At 65.0% G+C, this 23,045-nt stretch overlaps 1 protein-coding gene across 1 annotated transcript; it reads right to left on the bottom strand.

Annotated features, from left to right (window-relative positions):
* On the bottom strand, positions 1-22,823 carry SLC22A18 (solute carrier family 22 member 18). The gene is given in 14 exon segments (XM_060104274.1): positions 1-26; positions 29-187; positions 2,091-2,211; positions 2,437-2,540; positions 3,711-3,789; positions 3,791-3,868; positions 6,562-6,662; positions 7,638-7,745; positions 9,056-9,174; positions 17,258-17,390; positions 17,884-17,985; positions 18,966-19,063; positions 21,047-21,237; positions 22,806-22,823. Coding segments are annotated over 14 exon segments (1,437 nt in total).
* Positions 22,824-23,045: the final 222 nt, after the last annotated feature.

The raw sequence follows: 23,045 nt of genomic DNA, 5'->3' as shown, positions 1-23,045 counted from the left end.
TCACCAGGCTTTGTCCATCTTTGGGGCATAGGCTGCCTCCAGAGGACCAGGAGGACAAGGAAGTTGACGGCGAACTGCACGTGGCCGAAAACGGGGATTCCGAAGCTGTGGTACAGGAGGCCTCCCAGGGTGGGCCCCAGGGTTCGGGTCAGCGGCTGCACAGAGGCACAGAGGCCCAGCATGGTTCCTACGGGGTGGGGAGGGGAGAGGAGGGGAGGGGAGGGTCGAGTCGGCCCCGGCCGGTCTCTCAGCGTCACTGCCCCAGCCGCCCAAGGCCTTGACACAGCTACAGCCTCCCTGTCTCCCCTGCTGCCCTCCACCCCCCGCTCCCTCCCTGCAGACCCCCCAGCCACACAGGGGGAGCACTGGGCCCTCTCAAATGGGGAGCTGAGCCTCTGCCCTGCTCCAGAAAGTTCCCAAGCACAGGAGGAGCCTGGGAACAGGGCCCCAGGTCGTGGGCCAGGCCCCGCCCCGACCCCCCAGGCCTGCCTGGGAGGGGGCATCCCAGCCAGGGGCCTCCCGAAGCACCGCGGTGAGGGCTGGGCTGGGGTACGGGGTGGGCCACCACACATCCCTGTCACCCACACGGCTCCCACCCTCACGTGGACTGCAGGGAACTCCCCCCAGGGTGGGGGAGGGGCTTCGGGGCACTCGAAGGGCCCGCACCTGCTCCTCTGCATCCACTTCCCGGGCTCGCCTGGCTGCCTGCACCCCTCTTACCTGACACCCCTACCTCCACGCCCCTTGTCAGCTGTGCCCACTGCGGGCCACCAAGCCTGTGGCTCCTGTCAACACCGCCGTCTGCCCCGAGGCCCCAGGCTCCAGGGGCTTCACAGCCCTCCGCTCTGGGAGCTGGAAAGCCCTGCCCCTGGGTCATCTGGGCGTGGCCTGGCAAGGCCCCGCCCAGGCTCAGGGCCAGCCTAGGGGGAATTTCAGAGCATCCTCTCCCGACGCCCACATCCCCTGCAGACACCAGGGAGCAATTACCGCCCCCTCTGTGGTTTCCGGTTCCCAGGCTGGTGCTGGGAACCGGCTCCGGCTCCTTCCAAGCTGAGGGATGGTGCCTCTGGCACATGGGGCCCTGGTCGCCTGGATCTGCTCTGCCCTCCTCCCTCTCAGGCCCTGCCCTCATCTCTCCAGGCCTTGCTCCCCTCCTCTCTCCTCCTGGCCTCTCACACCTGCCAGCCCACAGCCTCCAGGAAGCCCTCCAGGACCAGTCTAGCCTCCCAGGACCACAGAGCCACAGGTCTGGCAGGCCTTGGGGTCCCCAAGGCAGTCCTGAGAAGAGGCCTTGCCCAGCAGCCTCCCCCTTTTCATCAGGGCCTCTAGACCTCAGTCCGACCTTCCCAGACAGGCAGGTAGATGGACGGAGGGTCAGCCAGGGCCCTGAGCTTTCTGGCCCTGCTGCCAGGGAGGGAGGTCTTTGACCTCAACCGGCCCACAGGAGCCTTTGACCTTGACCTGCACCATGCCCGGGGCAGCACGGGGGCAGAAGCCTGGGCAGCATCGGGCCCAGGGACCCCCAGTCTGGATGGGAGACTCCTTGGCCTCAAGAAAGAAGGCCAGGTGCAGAGTGGGGGGACTGCGGGTCCACGTCTGGGGGCACCTGAGTCCCACTGGGTGGCCCCGGGGGCAGTACTCACTCCCTCACTCGTGCACTCAGGAGGCACCTGCACATCCCGTGCGCAGGGAGGGAACAGGAGGTGCTCCCCATGCTAGCCACCCCCTCTGGCCTCTAGCCATTCTCTGCCCATGCTTCACAGCCAAGCCAGACGCCACCTCCAGGAAGCCCTCCTCCCCTCCCCCCGGCCTGGCCCTGGGCTGATCAGCAGGGCCTGGTGCAGGGTTGGCTGGGCCTGGCTGGGCTGGGTGGTGGGCAGGATTCTCTCCTGAACCCTCTTGCAGCCCACCATCCCCACCCTGCCCACTCAGACCCCCAGCCGCCCACCCTACTCAATGCCCACTGAGTCCAGGCAGGTCCCACATCAGGGCAGCTGCTTTGCCCGAAACTGCTCAGCAAGCTTCCCAGAGAGGAGGGCCGGGGTCTCCCCAGGGCCTGCCCGTCACCTGGCCTGGGATGCCGCACTCACCCGTGTCTGAGGCCGAGACGGCCTTCGTCAGCATGCTGTCGGTGACCACGTTGAGGGCACACAGGCTGAAGACCAGGCCGGGCATGAGGAGGCAGAAGTGGAAGACATTGGCCATCAGCGCCTGCCGAGGGGCAGAGCAGGGGTCACGGTCACGGGGGCCTTGCAGGGCCTCGCACGACCAGGGTGGAACTGCCCATCCCTGAGGTCCACTGAGGTGGCCCCAGGTCGCGGTAGAGGGGGCCAGGGGGCTCAGGGGCTCAAGTGCAAACTGGGCACCGGCAGAGGGTCAGGGGAGCGGGCCTGGGACCCTGCTCTTTGCGGGGCAGCCAGAGGCGGGAGCTCTCACCATGGCCAGTCCCACCACGCTGAAGACCAGCACGCTGGCCCGGAGCAGGGCTCCCTCAGAGAAGTGGCTGCTCAGCCACCCGATGACCAGGCCCTGGAAGACCTAGGTGAGAGCGAGAGGGTGGAGGTGGGCGCAGCCGGGCCTGGGGAGGGGTTCTGGGCTGTGGCCAGCTGCGGGACCTCCCCCACCACCTGCAGCCCCTGGGGCCACTGCCACCAGCCACAGCAGGCGCCAGGCGCAGGGCACAGGGGTGGGCCTGTGGTACCCACGATGGCCTCAAAGTCCCAGGGGAGACGGGCCCAGAAGCCTGGGCGTCTCTCACACATGCGTGCAAGCACACACACACGCACATGCATGCACCCACGCACCCGCATGCATGCACACACACCCACGCACGTGCACGCACACACATGCACGCATATGCACACATACATGCACCTGCGCACACACACAGGTGCACAGCCAGCCACTCAGAGGTCCACATTCAAAACTAATCTCTGCAGTTTCAGGCGTGATAAACATATTTTAATCAAAGGGCCGGTTAACTCCTGATGGGGGTGGGGGAGGCCATGGCTTACGGTGCAAAAAACTTCTTTGATAGGAAATTGCTCCCAGTGTGGCCCCGACTCCAACCCTGGGGACCCTTGGGGCCCTGGGAAGCCTACCGTGTCACCTGGCCCTCATGTGCCCCATCCTGGCCAATCACTCGTCCTCAGCCCCCTCTTTGGCTGTCTCGTCTGGGAGGTGGGACCTGCCCCATTCACAGATGGGGAGACCAGGGCACAGAGGAGGGGGGGCTGGATTGGGACCCGAGCTCAGAGCCCTGGTGCCCACGTGGGGTCGCCCTCCCACCTGGCCCTATGGAGGCCTGGCCCCAGCAGGCGGGCGCACCAGCTACTGTCAACTGGGGCCAGGGACTGGGCCAGGAGGCCACCGCTCCAGTTACAACTGGGTAAACTGAGGCCCAGAGCTGGCCAGGGGTGGGGCTGGGGTGGAGCCCAGGGCGGTGGACTTGTCCTGAGCCTGGGCAGGTAAGCAGGGGGCAACCAGTCTCCCCAGATAACCCCCACTGTTGCTCCGCCCTCCACTCCCAGCTCCGTCCTCCTGGCCGCAGCCCCCTCCCCGGCCCCAGGGTCAGCCAGGAGCCAGGTCTTCCTGCCCTCGTTGGGGGGGAGGAAGGGCCCAGAGCAGGGACACCCTTGACGCTGGGGATGTTACTCAGAGGGCAAACCCAGCCCTGGGCCATCCCCAGGCCAGGGTGAGGCTCCCTATCTGGCCCCCTGCCACCTCCACCAGGCAGACAGGAAGTGCCCAGGGCGCAGCGGGTTTGGAGCAGCACCCCCTGGGGCTGGGGGTCAGGCCGGGGCTGGGCTGGGTGACGGGGCGGGCCCATCCCTTCGGAACAGGACGGACCACTCTGCGAGCTGCCTGCCTGGCAAAACTAAACTGTCTCAAACCAGAACCAAAGATGTCCTTTAAAAAAAAAAACAAACCCTACTCTCACACTTGCTTATCTTAGTTTTTGTTTGTTTAAAGGGAAGATCTGCTTGGCAAGTGTCTTTTAGTGCCCTACACCCGAGAGGAAACCACCAAACCAGGAGAGAGATTTCAATCTGCCTCAGCTTTTCATACAGAGCCAGAGACCAGGACCCTAATGTACTGAGGTCGTCTTTCCATTTTCCCATTAACTTAAACAAAGCCTAAACTTTCATGCCTTACGGGTTATTACATGAAACTAGAGCTACCAAGCACACCAGAAATTTCACTTTCTCCCAACCCTCCCATCTGGAGACCCAGTCTGCTCACCTGTCCTGCTCCCCGCTGCCCTGGCCCGAGCCACCTCCATCTCCCCGGAGATCACATCAGCCACAAGCACCCAGTTCCCCAGCAGGGGGGCTAGTAAGACCACATCCAGCCTCCAAACGGTCCCACCCACTCCGAGTAAATCTGAGTAAATCTAGGTCCTTCTTGGCCTTGCAGACCACCGCCCACGCATGTCTTCAGAGGGCAGTCCTCTCCCCTCAGGCCTGCCCAGCCACCTCAGGGCCTTTGCACCTGCACCCCCTCCCTGTCTGAAGTTCTCTCCCTCCAAGCCTCTCCGTGGGCCAGTGGAGAGCCCCTACCAGCCCTAACCCTAACCCCAACCCTAACCCTAACCCCATCTGAAGCAGCATTTCTGCCCCTCCAAGGGCCCTGATTCTCCTTTGAGGTTTTGTTGTCCCTGACACACAAGATGCGCCGGTGGTTGGGGGCTTGCCTCCGTCTCCCCCCTGCATACGACGGAGGCTCCCTATCGCTGCAGCGGCGCTGTGCCTGGGGCACAGATGAAGGCCGAGTGGGGGGTCCTCACCGGAGGGTCCTAGAGGGACAGAGGGCTGCCAGCCCCCGGGGGAAGGGTGACCACCATCCCCTCGTGTTAGGACCATCCGGGCTGCCACCCCCTGAGACCCCAACCCCAGCAGATTGGGGAGGGGAGGGGAGGCTGGTGGAGGGGGATCGCCCTTGGGATCAGGCGGCAACCACACCTCAGGTGGGGCAGGAAATGGTCTGCAAGGGAAGCAGCAGGCGCAACAGCAGCTGTGGGGGACCAGGTGGGAGGCATGGTTCACCCAGCGGTGGGGCCACCTCCCCGGCCCCTCGGTGACCAGCTCTACCCTGGCCGGGGGAGAAGGTGGCTTGGGCCTCCCCTGCAGATGCACCTCAGGCCCTCAGCTGCCTCCACCTTCCCTCTGCTGGACTTAGGGCCTGGGGCCTGGCACCCCACACCGCTCTGTGGGCTCCCTGCCCTCCCCAGGCTCCTCCACACAGTCGGCCTGTGTTGGGGTCCCCAGCCCCCCCCAGGCACTTTCCCGACTCCCACCGCTGCTCTCCAACCCTGTCCACCACCATCCTCACAGGTGCCAGAGGCCAGGTCCGTCTCGGGCAGGCCCACCCTCATCCCCAACCAGGCCAGAGGCTACCAGGGTCTGTCCCTGAGGGCCTCGAGGGGTCTGCTGGCTTCAGCCAGGCTATAGGCTTGGCCTCCTGGTCCCGGGGAGCCCAGGACAAGCTCAGGCTGGTGCTCTGGTCCCAGGCAGGCAGGAGCAGCCGTTTATTTTATTTTAAAAATTATTTTGTATTTTTAAGATTGTTATTTATTTCTTTTTGGCCACAATGCACGGCTTGCGCGGATCTTAGTTCCCTGACCAGAGATCGAACCCATGCCCCCTGCAGTGGAAGCATGGAGTCCTAACCATCGGACCGCCAGGGAAGTCCCAGGAGCAGCCGTTTAGAAGAAAGCTCCAGTGGCCCCCAATTTAGAGTATTATCATGGTTGTTGTTGTTTTCTGTTTATCTCTTTTCCTCCACCAGGCTGGCACTTCCCAGCCCACCCAGCTAGGCCCTCTTGGCCCACGGTGGGGTGGGGGCCAGCCCCTCCCAGGAGTGGCTATTTTAGAACCAGAGTCTAGACCAGTCCTGGGCCCAGAGGCATGGGCAGCAGATGGCCTGGAGGTGCTGGGAATGCCACTCGCTTCCGGAGAGCGTGCGCTCTCTCCCCCGCCCAGGCAGATCCCAGAATAGCCCCTCCTGCGCTCCGGCTGTCAGGCAGATGTCCCGGGTGGCGGCTGCACGTCGCCACCTGTCCCCGCCATGGTCACACGACCGGCGGGCAGGCGGGCGGGACGCAGAGCCTGGCCATTCTCCTTCTAATGCGCCCCACCACTGGGGTCTGCCCCCTTCCCGACCTGTCCACCGCCGGCGCCCAGATGGACACTCGGCGGACCATGGGCCTCCGCCGTGTTTCCCTATGGGAGGCCAAGGGCTCGCCAGCCTCCACTGCGGATGAGTCTCCCCTCTCCCCTCTCAGACGGGACCTCCGGGCAGATGAGTGGGCAGACAGACCCAGGCGTTGGAGCCACGAGCAGGGAGAGGAGGACAAGCCAGAAGCTAAGGTGTGGATGCAACACCCCAAAGGCAGGCGTGCAGCACGGCACCTGTGCTGTGGAGAAACCGAGTGCTGGTGGTCTGTGAGGTCCTGGGACCCCAACACAGGCCGACTGCCCAGAGGACCCTGGGAGGGCAGGGAGCCCACAGAGCGTGGGGTGCCAAAGCCCCGCCCACCCTGTGCGCCCGGCATCCACTCACCATCTGGAGGACCCCAATGAAGGACATGAGGTAGCCGGCCTGGGCGGCCTCCAGCTGAAAGAAGTCCATGGAGATGAGGGAAAACATGACCATGAAGAGCCCTGGGCGAGGTGGGGCGTCAGGGGGGAGGGGTCAGGGCTGCGCAGTTGTGCCCACACCTGCTCCCCCCGGCAGGTGACCGTCACGGTGCCAGGGGCTTGGCCGCGGTGACCGGCTCAGGGAAGACCAACGTGAACCTTCTCCGAGGTCGTCCCTGGCAGGTCCACCCCACGCGGCTGCTGTGGGCTGTGAACAGGAAGGTGCCAGAAGCTGCCCCATGAACAGGGTGGCCAGAGCCCAAGGCCGTCTGGGGGTGGAGGCTGGGAGATGGGGGACCCTGGGCTGATAATGTAGGAGGATTTGGCCCCAGAACTGACGCCGGTGACCTGGGTTCCCGTCACTGTGCCCCACTGAGCCATCCTGAGTCACAGATGGAGCTGGGCGGGGGGCTTGCCCAGTTTGCCTGGACAGAGAACTTCCTGGGCCGAGGGGTTAACCCTTTAGCGCCAGTGTGGGAGCACCTGAGCGCCTGTCAACCCTGCCTCGCCGACTTGTCCTCTGCACTGCTCCCCTGGCTGGAGGACCCCAGATGGGGGCTCTGAGCGGTCGCTACTGGGCACGACTGTGGTCAGGGATGCCCTCAGTTCCACCGAGAACGTGTGTGTCCACCTGCAGACGTTCCGTCTTTCCCACCTCCCGGACTGTCCTGAGAGGCCCTGGAAGCCACAGGCCCGGGCAGCGAGACCTTCTGTAGAGCAGGGGTAACTGGGGCCCGAGCAGGGCCCTGGGGGGCAGGAGGGAAGGACGGAGACCCTCGCTTCTTCCTCCTTCTGGCCTGTGCAGCCACGTCTGCATGAACCAGTGGGCTGTCACCCTCTCTGGGACAGCTGTGACTGGATAGGGCCCAGTGGAGTCTCGGAGTGTGGGACACAGGGCAGAGCGAAGGGGTGACGTGCGGGCTGCAGACCTCCGTCTCCGCGGCCCCGAATTCTCAGCCGCACCGGGCTCTGGACACTGGCCGGGCGGCTGGGACTCACCTGAGGGGAAGCCACAGATGACCTTGACCAGAAACACCGGCAGGACGCCGGGCTGCAGCAGCAGGCAGGTGATGGCCTTCAGGTCAAACACGCTGGCCCTGGGTTTCCCTGAGGCACCAGGAGAGGCCACGGTAGCACCGGACAGCCCGCGGCCCAGGGCCCACTGGGTGCGGAGGAGGCACTCCTGCTGCCCGGCGCCCCACCCCCACCGGGGACGTGGGCTTCTCCTAGCGTGCCTCCCAGCAGCACCCCTGTGAGCCCCGGGCGGCTCATCACACTCAGGACTGGGCCTCAGGCCCTGCTGACCCTGGGGACCTCTGAATTCAGGGGGCAGCCTGGCCTGGACCTGGGCTCCAAGCGATGGAGGCTCTCACTCCCCAAACCCTCATGACCGGGGCAGCTGCTGCCGGCCTGGCCCTGGATCTGGGCGACGGCACGACGAGGCTGGTGAGGCAGCCTCGGCCGGGAGCGGCCACCTTACCCTGATCCGGAGGATGCTTGGGTGTCACGTCATAGCCTCCCAGCTGGGTGTGGCGGTGCCCCCTGCTTGCCTCTCCCAGGTTCTCCTATGCCTCGGCCCTTTTCCTCTGTGCCTTTGCAGGCCAGGCCCCCACCCAGGCCCTCCCTCTTTACTCTTTCTGGGCTGTTCCATCACAGCCAGGGCTCAGGGGTCTCCTGTCCCAGGTGGGTCTCTCCAGAGCTCTCGGTCACCAGGCCAAGAGGCATGGGGTCCCACTCTGTGCCAGGCCAAAGTGGCTGGGCTGGGACGCCCTGGAGGGGACGTCCCTCTTGAGCCCCGACCTCTCCTCGTGGGGCCTGGGAGGCACGTTGAGCCCACAGGCTCTAACCTGAGTGAGCTCTGCAGCCTCCCCGCCTCGGCACCCTGCCCCGGAGGCTGTGCTCCTGAAGCCGGCACCCTCACGGTCCCCCATACAGCACAGTGACCGACTGCTCTGGGCCTCAGGACCCTGGCTCGCCATGCCCGCCCCATCCCAGGTCCCTCCTGGTCTTTCCCAGGCTCAGCTCCAGTGGTGTCCGAAGCTGGGAGATGCCCAGCATCCTGGAGGGGCCCAAGGAAGAAAAGAGGGCTTGAGTGGCCCCGAATGCCCCAGGCCCATTGCCTGGAGCACACCCCTCTGACCCCGCAGATGAGAAGCCACCAGGGATGCTTTGGCACATCGTGCTCTTGGCAAACTCTCCCTGAAGGGTGGGCCGGGCTGGGGGAGACCTAGCCCGAGGTCCAGGTTGCTGGCTGGTGGGAGGGGAGGGCTCACACTTCACACTGGCCAAGCATCCAGAAGCGGCATACCTGGTGGGGTGTAACCGGTGAGGTGTGTCTGGTAGGGTAGATCCAGCGGGATGTACCTGGTGGGGCCTCCTTTGTGTGTATCTGCTGGGGTGTGTCTGGTGCCGCTTACCTGGCAGGGCAGCCTGGGCATGGGCGCTGGCCCCTTTAGTGCTGGTGGGGATGCAGGTGAAGCTGAGGATGGCTCCCAGGAGGTTGACCACAAGAGCCACGATGACCGGACACTGAATCCTGTGAACGACAGCTGTGGTCACACAGGGCTCAGGCCCCAGTGCACAAGGTGTCACCTGCAGCATCTCCCCCACCTGCCCCTTCAGTCACACTCAGGCTCTAACAGCTGAGAACAGCTCAAACCCCACCACTCCTGTCCTCGCAGGCTTCGAACTGGAGGCCAGGCCACGGGACCCTCAGGGCACATTCATGAGGTGATGGATGAAGAAACAGAGGAAGCTCTTGCCTTCCCGACCCTCAGGCTGTGGATACAGCACACGGGTCCTGGTGGCCTCTGAGGATGGGTGGCAGGGGGCGCCAGAATGTGAGCCCCAGAAGGGCTGGGCAGAGGCCTGGGACGGGTGGCGATTCTCTAGGGGGCGTCTGGCTCCCAGGCTGCTGAGGGGTGAGAAAGGCCCCCGAAGGACCGGGCTGCTGGGCGGTGTGCACCCACTGCTCCCGGCTTGGGCAAGGGTGTTAGAGGCCTGGGGGCTGTGTTCCGCGGAATTGGAAGCAGCAGGGAGGATGCTCCCCAGACAACCCTGGCAGCGCCAAGGGTCCTCCCCACCCTGTAGAGCAGGAGACTGAGGCTCCCGGGGGAAAGGGCCTCATTCCCAGAACCCTCAGTCCTCCGGCCTCTGGTGGGACTGGAGGGGCCGCCTGGGGTGGAGGAGGGCGGCTGAGAAAGTGACCATTGCCCTCGGGGACCCAGGTGAGGCAGGATGCTGGTTCACGGTGAGCAAAATGTCAGGTGGCACTGGGGCCAGGGCGCCAAGAGGGGCCGGAGGGACGGGGGCTGACGTGCCCGGTGGGCAGGGGCTTGGGTTTGAATCTCAGCTCCACCCACCCACGAGGAAGACTGTGGGACCCCCTGCAGCCCCATCTGCATCCTGGGGATTGTCATGCCTCCTTCCCCTCCTCGGGGAGGACAGGCCTGCACTTAGGGGGCTTCAGGAGCACCCCACCACCACTTCCTGGAGGGGGCGGGGCAGGCTGGGCCCATGGGGTAGGGGGGCGTTTGGCCCCCCGATAAACCTAGGACACAGCCCTCAGGGTGCCTTCCTGCCTGCCCACAGTGGCACCAAGGGCCGTGACTCAGGCACTCAGCTGTCACTTCTGAGGGAGCATTTCCCCTCCGTGAGTCACTACATGGAAACTCAGCCCTCGACCTCTCTGGACCGCACGGGCAGACCTCGGTCTCCAGCTCCAGGCAGCCCGTGTCACCTGGGGACAAAGGCACTGGGGCCTGGCCCCTCTGATTGTCACCGTTTCCTCCTGAGGGCTGGAGGAAGACAAGGAGTGAAACAGAAGATTCATACTGAGCCAGGCTGCTTCGACCGCCAGGCCTGTGCACAGCCGAACACCCTGCCCCTCTGAAGCACAGAAAACTCCTATACATCCTGCAAAGGCCCTCTCTGTGAGGCCCTGCCCCTCTTCCCCAGCGGGCGCCCTGTCCTCTAAGAAGGGCTTGCTCTACTCCAGGGTCAGTATCTGCCCCCAAGGGCAGGTGGGCCTGGGTGGGACCCTGTGCCGAGACCCCAGTGGGCATCAGAGCGTGGACTAAATGGACGACAAAAGTCCTGCCCCAGAACTTGTCAGTGTCCTGGGAGACGCCCTCCGCACTTTCAGTGAGGCAGCCACAAGCTGCCTGTGACCTTCCTCGGAGTTCAAAGAGAGGACTCCCCCGCCCCCACTCCACCACAGGTGCATACACGCGCACACACCTGCATACATACACGTGCACGGCTCCTGCAGGAACCCCAGGCAGGGAAGCCAGTGGGGACTCCAGCACCAGAGAACGGGCCTCGGCAGCCCCTTGTTTCTGGGGCTGGGACCTGCCCGGTCTCACACAGTTGGTCAGTGCTGCAGCCAGCACTGTCCAGTCTGTATGTGCCACCAACCTCTCCCCTCCCACACGGGCCCATCTCTGGCCCCCAAGCCGATACCCACTGCCCAGGATGCTGGACATTTGGGCTTTCTGGCGGCAGGGGTTCCGGTTCCGGACAAGTGGGCGAGTCCATTGGCTGCCAGGTGGGAAGGGTCAGAGGGCACTGGACCCCAAAGTGAGGCCTCTGCTCGGACCCAGGGGAGGGATGAGGCCGGGTATGGGCCCCACAGGCCACCGTCAGAGAGAGGGGCCCTTTCTTCAGGACTGTGGCCTCAGAGGCCCACAAGTCACTGCTCCGGGACTGCCTGGGCAGGGACAAAACCAGCTTTCTTTGCCAGATGCCCCGGAAGTGCGTGAGAGCAGAGGCGGCCACTTAGATGGCTATTTTGGGAGGCTGGTGACAAGTGAGGGGCGGGTGGCAGGGAGCCAGGCCCCTTCTCCAGAGATCTCTCCTGTCCCTGTGTGGCGGCCAGTGAACCGAAGGGGACATGGGGACCCTGGGGGGCCCTGGGAGGGCGTTGGGGCCCACAGATGCCCCAGGGGAGGAGGCTTGGGTGTCCTTCCGCACCCAGAATGCTCTCCGACTCCCCCAGACAAAATGCCAGAAAGGAAAGTGAACAGACGGGAGGACAGCGTGGCAGCCCCGGGTCCCACACGGGGGCCTTCTCGGTGGGGATGCCCTCCAGCCTCGTGCCCCTACCCACTGCTGCTCTGTCGTCCGAGACACAGCTCGGGAGCCCCTCCCCAGGGGCCTTCAGTCAGCCCACCCCCAGAGTCTGCCTCTGGCCCTGGGGACCTCTGGGACGCCAATCGCGCAGGATGGGGCTCTGGGCCACCTGTCCATTGGCTCACTGGACTGTTTTTACAAACCGGGCACTGACCATGAGGCAGGCACTGTTAGCGTGTCTCTGTCCACCCACCCCCTTTTATTTTTGGTTGAATGCATGGACGGGAGACTGGACGGATGGACCCATGGACACCTTGAAAGGGTCCCGGGCCAGACTCAGGGCACCCGAATTCTCTGTCCCTTCTCTGTAGCTACCCTGCTGGGTGATCTCCTTTCCTCAGATGCAAATGAGGGCTAGACTCCCAGGGGCCACCCTCCCGGGACCCCCTGTCCCACGCCAAGGCTGTCCTGGAGGCAGCTCACCCCGAGTCCCGCAGAGGGAGGCCTCTGGAACTGACCACGGCTGCCACTGGTGCTGGTCAAACGGCAGCGGCCACAGACGCCACTTTCATCCTTATCTCGAGGGCCCGGAAGTTGCCGATGTGACATTGTCAGGAGGGTGGCAGGCCTGGCCACCTGCCCACCCAGTGTGGACTCTGAGCCTGACGCCGTCCGCCTCCTGCCCGGCTTGGAGGGGACAACTCCTCCTGAAGCTGGAGCTGCCCTCCCTCCCCGCCTGCTCCGGGGCTCCCAGAGGGGATGGCACTCAGCCAAGGTCCCCCGGCCTGGCCGCAGGTGGGGCTCAGGGCCTCCCGGGCTGCGTACCCCTGTCCTGTCCAACCTGAAGGGCAGGCTGGGGTCAGCTGGCTTCATGGGAAGCCTGGCCGTGCGGGGCTCCTGAGAGGCACCGGGGAGAAGTCCCCCTGCCTCTCCTGATCCACAGTCCATGGCCCTGTGGCTAGAACGGTGTCTGAAAATGGACATCTTGTGGGTCCACCCCATCTTGTGGGACGTCAGCCCCCCTCTGGTTTCCGAGTCCCAGAAAAAGGCCCTAACGCTGTGTCTGGCCTAACCCTCTGCAGCCCTCTGTGTCCCCTGAGCCTCTGCCCACACAGGCCTCCAGGCAAGCCCCAACCTCCTTCCTGCCCCGGGGCCTTTGCACGGGCTTCCCCTCTGCCTGGAACACTGTCCGGCTGACAGGTCTAGGCTGAGGTTCCCAGCCCCGCTACTCTCAGCCGTTTGTGCCCTGTCCGTGGACCTCCCTAGTGCCTGAAACACCCGCATTCTGTCTGCAGGGGCGGCGCGGGCCCCGGGGTGGGGAGGGAAGACAGCAGGCCTGGCTGGCCCCACGCACCCGCGGTGAGCCACCTCGAGCACCAAGTGGGGTAGGCAGCCTGGGTGACCCGTGAGTCACCCCTGTCCCAGAGCCGCTCAGGGCAGCCCTAGATGTCGACTCATTAACTCCAGGGACGCTGCCATGTCACTGGGGTGGAAACCTTCCGTCAGCAGGATAAGGGTTTCCCATTTCCTCCCCGGACCAAGGGCCGATATACGGTTCTCGGGTCGACTGGCTCCCCCCAGGCCTCCAGATAAGCAGCGGGGTCACACCAGCCGAGTCAACAGGGCCCGCTGGGTGCGGCGCAGGGCTGGGGTCAGAGGGGGACCACACGCCGGCCAGTTAGTGCCCAGGAGGGCCAGCTGGTGACACTGAGGCCTCGGTTTGCCTGACCTCAAGGGTCTGTGGCTGGACCTAAAGGAGCGGCCACCCTGGTGGGCCACCTCCGGGGGGACAGAGCCTTTGGGGGCTGGACTGCGGGCCCAGCTGTACCTGTGGCCTGTGTGCAGCAGCCCCTCAGCACTCAGAGAAGCAGGGGGTCCTGCAAAGACCCCCCCACACACTAAGTCCAGCCATCAGGCCTGGGCTCTGCCTGACCCCACCATCAGTGGCGTCTGACAGGTGGGCCCCCACTTCTCAAATCCCTGAGCACCCCCGACCCGGGACCCAGCTCTGGTGGGCTTAGCAGGCTGGTGCCGCCCACCCCAGAGGCAAACGGCCCACTTGGGGGAGGGGATGATGGAGGCCTCCCCAGGCTGTGAGGTGCCAGGCTCGGGGACATGAGTCACAGAGCTGCCCCCTCACCTGCTAAATGACTCAGGGCCCAGGTCTGGGTCCTCCATGGGAGCTAGGCCTCCCAGCCCTGAGCTCCAAACTGGGCCCAAACCAGTTATACCACTACCCAGCCCTCGGCAGTGGCTGCCAAGGCCACTTCCTCCTTCCACCTGCTTCCCAGCAGGGGGTGGGGCACGGCTGGGGACTTTAGGGGCCTTTAGGGGGCCGGGGTGGAGGTGGGCAGGGAGGAACAGCCAGGGAGACCTCACACCGTGCCTCAGTTTTGATCGAAGAACGGGGGGCGGGAAGGTGGCCTTTACATCTCGCCTGGGCCTTGCCAAGAGGCAGGGCAGGCTGCGGGCCGGCAGAGGCTGGACAAGGGAGATGGGGCGTCTGCCCTTGCCACGGGGCGTCAGGGTCCCGGAGCCCACCTTCCCTGGGCCTTGGATGGGGACTGGGAGCTCCATGGGGGAGTCTTACCCTCTCCGGGGCCTCGGTTTCCCCACCTGTCAAAGGACGCGTATACAGCGCCTTAGATCTTGGGATGCAAGAAGGGAAGCTGGTGGGAGGCTCAGGAAGGTGAGGGCAGGGGTGGGGGTGGATTGGGGGGCCGCTGGGAGGGAGAGGGAAGTGAGGGTGCCTTCTGGGTCAGCAGCTGGGCTGGAGAAAAGGTCAGGAGGGAACGTGGGGTGGGGCTGGCCAGAGGAGGCCTCTGCGTGTGTGTGTGTGTGTGTTGGGGGTTGGGGGGGAGGGGCATTGCTCATGGCCCACCGTAGCAGGTGGCTGGGCTGGGAGGTGAACTCCGAGTCTGGGCGCTGAGCGTCCCGGTGTGGGGGGCAGCTAGCGGGGCTCCTCCCGGTCTCGTCTCTCCCTTCCCAGCAGCCTCCTCACGCCCCTGGTGCCCCTCCTTACTCTGCAGTCCCTGACCCTCTTTCTTCCCTCCCTGGGGACAAAGAGGCCCTCTTTCTCTTGACCCTGGTCCATCTACCAAATCAGGCTTCCGCCCTCATCGCACATGGAGAGAGGCAGCCCTGATTCAGGCGGAATCCGTCACGGGCGCAGGGTCCCATCCTTGGCCCACAAGCCTGGATGTCTCCCTGGATCACCCTCCCTTCTGGTCCTCCTGGTACCTTTTCCTGATCCCCGGCTTCTAACATGAAGTGCCGGGCACCAGCCTCCATCTTAAGCAGTTCCCAGGGCTAAGAAGCCACCCACTCGAAGACACAGCCCCACTGTCCTCCAACTCAGACTCCCCCACCCAGCCACCCACTCTGGGGTTCCTTCAAGTGTCTGCTGAGCACCAGACTCATCCTGACGGAGACCCAACTCCCGCTGGCACCCTGGCAGCTCGGATCTCAGCGAGGCCCTCGGCTCCCCCGGGGCCAGCCCCAGAGTCTGGGCACGGCCTTGAGTTCACACTTACACCCCAGCCATCAGCAAAACCAAGCCAGAACCTGCCCCTGCCCTCTCCCCACCATGGCCATCCCTTGTCCACCTGCCATCCTCTCCCACCTGGACTGATTCAGTAGCCACCTCTCTGGTCTCCCTGAGGTGGCCCTAGCCTCCACATTCTCGACACAGCAGCCAGGTCATCCCCTGCCCCTGCTCATCCCTCCCAGGGCCCCAAGGCCTGACCCACTGCCCACCCCTGCTCCCCCACTCCAGCCACACGGGTCTTCTCGCTTCCCCAACCTCAGGGCCTTTGCACTTGCTATCTCTTTGCCTCCCCAGATGTCCTCCAGCCTGACGTTATAGGAATACACATCATGTTCATTTCATCTGAGGACTTGCCTGTCTCGTTCACCACTGTATCCCAGAACCTGGAATCCCAGGGGCACTTAATAGGTGTTCAATAGACATCGATGGGGAAACGAACGAAGCAGTCCTGCCCTCTGCACCCCAGCCTCCTGCTCACAGCACTTAGCAGAGCCGGCCACCCCCAACCCAGCTTTGAGGAAGATGATGCGGAGGGGGTGGGGGGCAGAGGCCTTGAACAGACCTCCCTCGAGAGAGGGAGCTGCTTTGACAAGGCCGCTGTGCCCTCCTGTCCCCCAATCCCTGGGGCTCAGCCATCATCTGGCTCCCAAGTCTGGGGCTGGTCTGGGGGCACTCAGGGAACCTGGGGAAACTAAGGCCCCCAGGGGCCCCGGCACAGGGTCTTTCAAGATGGCAGGGCTAGGTGCTGGCCTCAGGCTGAGTGCACGCATATGTGGTTCAGACACCAGGAAGGCCCCTAGCCTGAATGGAGGCCGAGGGCAGCTCATCCAGGCCTAGGCAGGGTGGGCGGGTCACCAGCTGGCACAGGGCCTCCACCCACAGCTGGGCCAGGCACCTTGATCCCCAGAGCAAAACCAAGGTCTTGGGCCTGAATGAAGGTAAGGTGCAAAGTCCATTCCTATGTAGGAAGCTGGTTTTGAGTGGGTGTTGGAGCGCCTGGGGGGAGGAACGGGGGTGGGGCAGCATAGGGGGCAGCAGCGGAAGCGGGATTTTTCTCCCTGGCCAGGCAGGGCCTCTCCAGGGCCAGGTGTCCTAAGTCCAAGGGTATGCACGACTAGGGCCACTGGAACAGACGGCTCTGTGCAGCCCCTCTGCAGGGTCAGTCCCTGGCATGGGGTCCACTCAGCAGACCACATGTGAAATCTGCCACCCACAGGCTCTCAGGACGCTGGGCAGGAGCTGAGTTTAGCCCCCCGACCCCTGGGTGCGCAAAGCCCGGGTGGGGGGGCGCGGGGTGAGGGCAATAGAGACCTTTAGTTCACACGTGCTAGCTTTTTACCCCCCGCAAGCCACCCTCGCTCCTTCCAGAGGCAAGGGGTCTGGCTGCCCATAGCATCCCCATCGCAGGGAGGTGACGGCACCATCACCCCGCCCCCAAGGCCTGCCGTCTGGTTCCTTTAGGTTCAGCGTGGGACCTCCCAGGAATGAGCAGCCGGAGCGCACGGACCTGGTGCGGCTGCAGCGTGTGGCGACGGCGCCCCCAGCCGGCCGCCCCGCCCATGTCTTCCGGCCGCAACGCCACTGCTGGCCACGCCCGTCTGCCGGCCGCACTGCCCCCTGCTGGCCACGCTCACGTCTGCCGACGGCACTGCCCCCTGCTGGCCACTCCCTCATTTGCTGGCCGCACTGCTCCCTGCCGGCCGCGTCCCCGTGGGCCCTGCCCACCACTCCTAGCTAAGCCCTTGGACCCCGCCCACCGCAGGGCCACGCCCCGGATGGCCACCCCCAGCTGTAGGTTCCTGCAGGTCACCCTCCCATGGACCCCACCCGCTCAGCGTGCACATGGGGAAACCAAGGCCCGGAGAAGTGGCGGGGCCGGGCCGAGGGCCGGAGCGCGGCGCAGAACTGACCTAGCCTTGGCCGTCCTGACCTGTACCCACACCCTGCCTCGTCGGCGCCCCCCCGACCCCGCCACGACCGGGTCCCCGCGCCGGACACTCACCCGCACGTGCTGCTCAGGGTCCCGCCGAGCAGGGAGCCGAAGATGACGCCAACGCCGAAGCACAGACCCAACCGGCCCAGGGCCGCGGGCCGCTCCTCAGGTGCAGACAGGTCCGTGATGACCATCTGGGCAGCTACAGGGTGGGATGGGGGGCTGACAAGTGTGGCCCCCTCGCCGACCGTCTTGCGGCCTACGGACCCAGGCCACGCCTCGCCATTCCCACACCCCAGACCCGAGCCACAGGCCACACCCTCACACCACTCCACTCAGCTGACCTGCCCCCTCCCCCTGCCACCCCCCACATCACCCGCGGGACCCCGACCTGCCCCCAGGCCGCGTGCTCCCCACCCTGGTCGCGGCACAGGCCACACCCCATCATTCCTCACCTCGGACCTGCCCCCTTCCGTGGGCTACGCCCCCACATCACCCCTCCATCCCGGTACTGTGCTCCAGACTAGACCGGCACCCTGGGAGTGGTCTCCGCCCCAACCCCTGGCTCAGGCCACGCCCACACCAAGCTCCCCCGCCTCCCTCCGGTCCCACCCTTGGCCCTGGCTATTCCGACGTGTTGCCGCCCCCCACCCATAGTCCTCCAGCAGGCCGGAAGGCGCCCTACCTGGCCCTACCTGGCAGCGTGTGCATGAGGGCGCCAGGCAGGCGCGAGGCAAAGAGTAAGGCCACGCCGGGCAGGGCCGGGCTGCAGGCGGCCGCCAGGAGCAGGTAGAGCGCTGAGGACGCCAGGAAGGAGAGCGTGAACGCTGCCCGCGCCCCACACTGATCTGCGAACCTGGGGGCCCCACACCTGTGACCCTCACAGGTGTGAGGCAGGCTTCCCGCTCCTCGGCCCCACAGCAACCCCTTGGCACTGCCGGGGAACCGGGCCGCAGTGCTCCCACGGGGCTGATCAGGGAGGCCCGGTGCTGCAAGGGTGGGCGGGGGCGCCCGGGGCCCTGCTGGGCTGCTGGGCTGCCTCCTCTCAGGGCCTGTTTCTCCATCCTTCCAGTGGGACAGTTTTCAGTGACCTCGTTGGGGGGGGGTCTGACCCACACGGTCATTCCCACACCTATGTGAATAACTTGTGGGATGCAAATGGACCAAGGGCATGTGTTTATTTTACAGAAAGCGCTTCCCAGGCTCAAGCCTGGGAAACCGCCCCCCCCACCCCACCCCGGGGCCTCTGCTCTGTCCGATGTTACCGGGTCTGGAGACCCTTCTTTTCCGTGGAGTAACTCTAAAAATCTGACTCCTGCCACGTTGATCTGTCCACGGCAGGCTTTGCGGGAGGATGTCTGCTGTCACACCCCTGAGCCCAGCGACCCCACTGAGGCTAGCGGGAGTCTGGGGGGTTCCAGTCCCCAGAATATTCTTTTCCAGAAAAGTTGCTGGTGGGGCCCCCCGGCTCAGTGGGGCGGGGCATTTATAGCCACGAGGGTCTCACCAATTAAATCCTCTCTGGGTCTGGCCACAAACCAGAATTTGTGGAAGTTAGGAGTGGGGATACCCTGGGAGCAGGGGCTTAACCCAGCCTTAAAGGGACTAAAGCCGCTCTGTGCCTCGGGCTGGCCATCCGTGAAGCAGCAGATGCCATCTCTCTAGTGGGGCCCAGTGTGAGGTTTGGGAACCTGGCATAACCCAGGCCATGACCTCCAAAGGGCGGGCCTGGATCATCATGGGGTGAGGGCCCCCACACTTCCCTGCCCCATGGTACCTGCCAAACACGGGCCCGCCCAACAGCTGAAGCACGCCAAAGATGGTCTGCTGGTAGCCGAAGGCAACAGAGTCCAGGCCCAGCCTCCGGGACAGGTACTGAAACATAGGCGGGGTCCATGGGAAGGGCCTGGAAGGACCCCAGCATCTGCAATCTGGGGTCCTCCATGGGCAGGGCGTAGGAGGGGTAGCCCTGAGCAGGGTGGGTGGGAATTGAGGGTCTGGCTCTGACCACTCCGCAGCACACGTGGGGGACCCGTGGCACTGGCACTCAGCGGCCCTGGGGTAACCGGCTGCTTATCTTGTAGCGGGGAGCCCAACAGGGGCTTTGGGTCCAGGCTCCAGGGACTCGGTACTTGGTGAAAGCAGTTGCTGGCCCCTCCTTCCCCTCTTTGGGGTACACCTCAAATGGGCGAGGGCAAATCCCATTTTACTCTGGCTCTGCACGTGGTGTCTAAAAGCACCTGGAGCTCAGCACGTCCACAACTGACTCCCGGTCTCCCTCCAAGACCAGCTTCTCTGCTCCACCGTTGATGCTTCCACCCTTCCCAGGGTTCAGGTCCCAATCCGCAGTGTCAGCCCTGAGCCCCCTGCTTTTCGCACACCTGTATCCCATCCATCAGCAACCCCTGAGCTCAGCTCCTTCACCCCTCTCCAGCACTTGTCCCACTACTGCCCCAGGGCCTTTGCACTGGCTAGCTCACTCCTGTGTCTCTTTTAAGGCTTCGCTCAGGGTCGCCTTCTCAGGGAGGCCCTGCTGACCCCAAACCTGCCACATTCCTCGGCACCCCCAGCGCCCTTCCTGCAGCACAGTCTAACTATGCATTGTTTACTGCCGGTGGGTGTCACCAGCGCTCAGGACCGCCAGCGGCAGGGGCGCACGGTGCACTCTGCGGTATTCTGAGTTCTGAGACCAGGTGCTCAGAGGACCTGCGAGCCCCTCTTGGGAGAGCCAGTGGGAGGGGGGGTGGCACCAGCAGCTGCTCTGTGCCCCGCGTGCTAAGGATTTCAGCTGTTCTCTCCTCGCCCCAGCACCAACTCTCCGAGGGAGGGATGGTCGTCACCCATGTTATGATGAGGACAGCAAGGCACCTGCCCTGGCCACCTGGCTGCCAAGGAGAGGAGAAAGGGCTCAGACCAAGCCATTCGGTGGAAGTGAGCTGGGCTTGGGAAGCGGGGGAGTTGGGCTCACTGTCTGGCCAGGGAGCCCTGCCAAGGCCGGAATTGTGACGAAGGCAATACCCCCTCCCACCCAGATCCCCAGGCCCAGGCTGCTCATCAGAATCTCCTGGTGAGTGGCCAGTGGCTAGTGCCATGGTCCCCCCCGGACCAGACAGATAAGGACCTCTGGGGCTCTGGGTCTTCCAAAGTCCCCTGGGTGCTATTCCCGCAGGAGGGTGAGGCCCCACAGGGCGGTGTTGAATGAATAAACAAGAGTGCACGGAGGAGGAGGATGGGTGCCCGGGCCCAGCAAGCCACAATGGCCACTTAAACCAAGGGGCAGCTATGGTCAGGCAGAATTCCAGATCCAGGGAGGCGGCAAAGAATGAGCTGGATCAGTCCTGCCCTCACATCCTGGTTGGAGAGACAGAAATAATCTAATGCCATGAAGTACAATGTGGGGTGTGGGCAAGCTGCATGAGGACGGACCAGCCAGGACGGGAGGGCAAGTGACCCCGGGTACCTGGCAGGTGTTGGAGGGAGGGCCCCGCCTTGGAGGAGACCTGAGCAGAGGCCTGAGTGGGACTAGGAAGTGAGCTGAGCAGGTGTCGGGGTGGCGGATCAGTAGGGCAAATGCCCCCAGGCGGGTCGGGAGGAGCAGCGCTAGGGCAGCCGTGGGGAGGGGGGCTGTCATGAGGACAGCTGGTGGTGCAGCCAGAGCCCAGGACATGCTGAAGGGGGGTGTCCAGAGGCATAGTTCCCAGGTGCCTTAACTTAGCTCCAGCTCGGCAAGGGATCCCCAGCGAGAGGAGCCTGGGTGGCATGGGGCCCGACCCCCAGCCACCACCAGGGCGGAGATGGAGGGTGAGAGGGACGGCGAGGGCATGCCGGTGGCCAGGCTGCCTGTGGAGGGGTTCTCACCGGCAGGATGGAGAACTGCATGAAGAGGCAGGTGAGCTCCAGGGCTGCCAGCGCGTACGTGAGCAGCACGACCCAGGACAGGCCCAGAGTGCCAATCCTGCTGGGGGACTGGCCCTGGCCCCTGGAGGCCCTGACTTCCCGCATCCTGGGCAGGCGTTGCTGGGAGACCCTGTAGGGATCCGAACAGGAGGCTGCAGGAGCGGGCAGGGGGCAAAAGTCCTGCTGTGCTGGGCAAAGGTGCTGAGTCATGGGGCAGGAGGCAGGTGGCCCTGAGAGGGCCCGTGGGAGAGGACGGGGATGCCGGACGGGGCATCTCCAGCCCCTCGCCGTGCGACCTAGGGCCAGTCTGGCTCTTGGAGAAGACCACAAATGGCTCTCCCCCTCCACGACAGACAACTCTGGGTCTCTGGGCACACAGCCACCATGGAACCGGAGACAGGGACCCTCCCCTCCAGCATGGGCTGGTCTCAGTGCCCCATTTTTAGAGGGAACCAGAGGCCCAGAGTGGTTGCCGACTGCGGCTCAGGTAGGTGACTCCTGTGGGTAAGGGGCTGGCTGGGTCTCTGTGCTGGGGGCTTGGGGTGTCTTCAGGCCCACAGTGCACCCTCCCCCCGCCGGTACGGAGCGGCTTTCAGCGTGCGGCCTACTTTGCCCAGCTCCTCCAGCCAGAACCAGAGGGGCTTCTGGAGTGGCCGGGGGGTGGGGTTGGGCAACAGCTCAGCCTCGCAGGCCCCCAGGCAGGGCAGCTCTGCCTCACCTCCGACAGCAGGGCCCTGTCTGCTCCCCCCACCCCCATCGGCTGGCGCCAGATTCCACGGTTCCACGGAGGCCTCCACAACATTTTGCCAGATGAACACTCGGCTGTACGGTTGGGCAGAAGGGCGGCCTTCAGAACCTGGGCCAGGGGTGGGGATGGGGTGACACCAAGGAGGGGACCCGGGGTGCGGGGAGCTTGGCGGGGAGTGGGCCAGAGGCTGAGAGCAGCGGGTCAGGGGCACCCAGCTGGCAGGGGCTCGACACCGCGCAGGGTGTGGGTCAAGGGCCGCTCTGCTGGAGCGAGCTCGGGTACCTGCCTTCGCAGGGGTCAGCTTGGGCACCGTCCTGGTGAGGTGAGCCCTCCTGGGGTGAGCTCCGGCCTGGCCCTTCCGGGGCAGGGCTCGGGCACCCGCCCTCCGCGGGCGGGGGGACCTGGGACACCCACCCTCCAGGGATGAGCTCCCCCGTCCCGGAGGCTGACTCCCGCCCCCTCCCGGCCTCCGCACTCTCATTGGCCAAACCTGACACGCCCCCCCGAGGGCCCCGCCCCACTCCGCGGCCCTGGACCCTGCGCCGCCTGCTCCCTCCCCGGCCCGGCTTTGCCCGGACCGGCTCCCTCCAGCTTTTCTCCCAGGTCCTCGGGGGAGGCCGGAACTCAGATCTCTCGAGCAGTACTGGTGTCCGGTCCGGGCTTGGGGTGGGCAGGGTGGGGAGGGGGAGGGGGCGGAGGGACTCGAGACGGGCTGGGAAGAAGGATGGGAGGGGGAGGGGTGGAGGGAGGGGGAGGGGTGGAGGGAGGGGTAGGGGTGGGGGCAATGCTTGGCTTGCCCCCCAGCTTGCCCCCAGCCTAGGGTCTGCAAAGAGACCTCGAGGAGGGGCAGGGAGAGAAGAGCATTTCTGGGAACCGCTCCTGGGCCCCTCCCCCGCCACCCCCGCAGAGCAGGAGGCTGCTGGGAGTTCCTGAGACGCCGGTTTTCCTCATTTCACTCTGTGGCGACCTCACCGGCTTGGTCAAGGCCATCAGAGCCCCACGGTATGCAGGTTCACATGGCTTCACGCGTCCCTCCACGGGACCGTGCGGGGCCCCCTTGCAGCCACCCAGAGCCCCTGCCGGAGCCCCCCGGGGGGCACACAGACTCCCCCTTGGGTCCGGGCACGATTTCTCAGATAAGTAACCAGATGCCCATGCAGGACTCTGCTACTCCACCACCTGCCCTGCAGCCCAGAGCCAGGCCAAGTGTCA

This window comes from Mesoplodon densirostris, chromosome 7 (genome assembly GCF_025265405.1).
Source record: "Mesoplodon densirostris isolate mMesDen1 chromosome 7, mMesDen1 primary haplotype, whole genome shotgun sequence".
Classification (NCBI taxonomy): Eukaryota; Metazoa; Chordata; class Mammalia; order Artiodactyla; family Ziphiidae; genus Mesoplodon; species Mesoplodon densirostris.
Note: the sequence above shows the minus strand (reverse complement) of the source record. Positions and strands in the feature narration are given on the sequence as shown.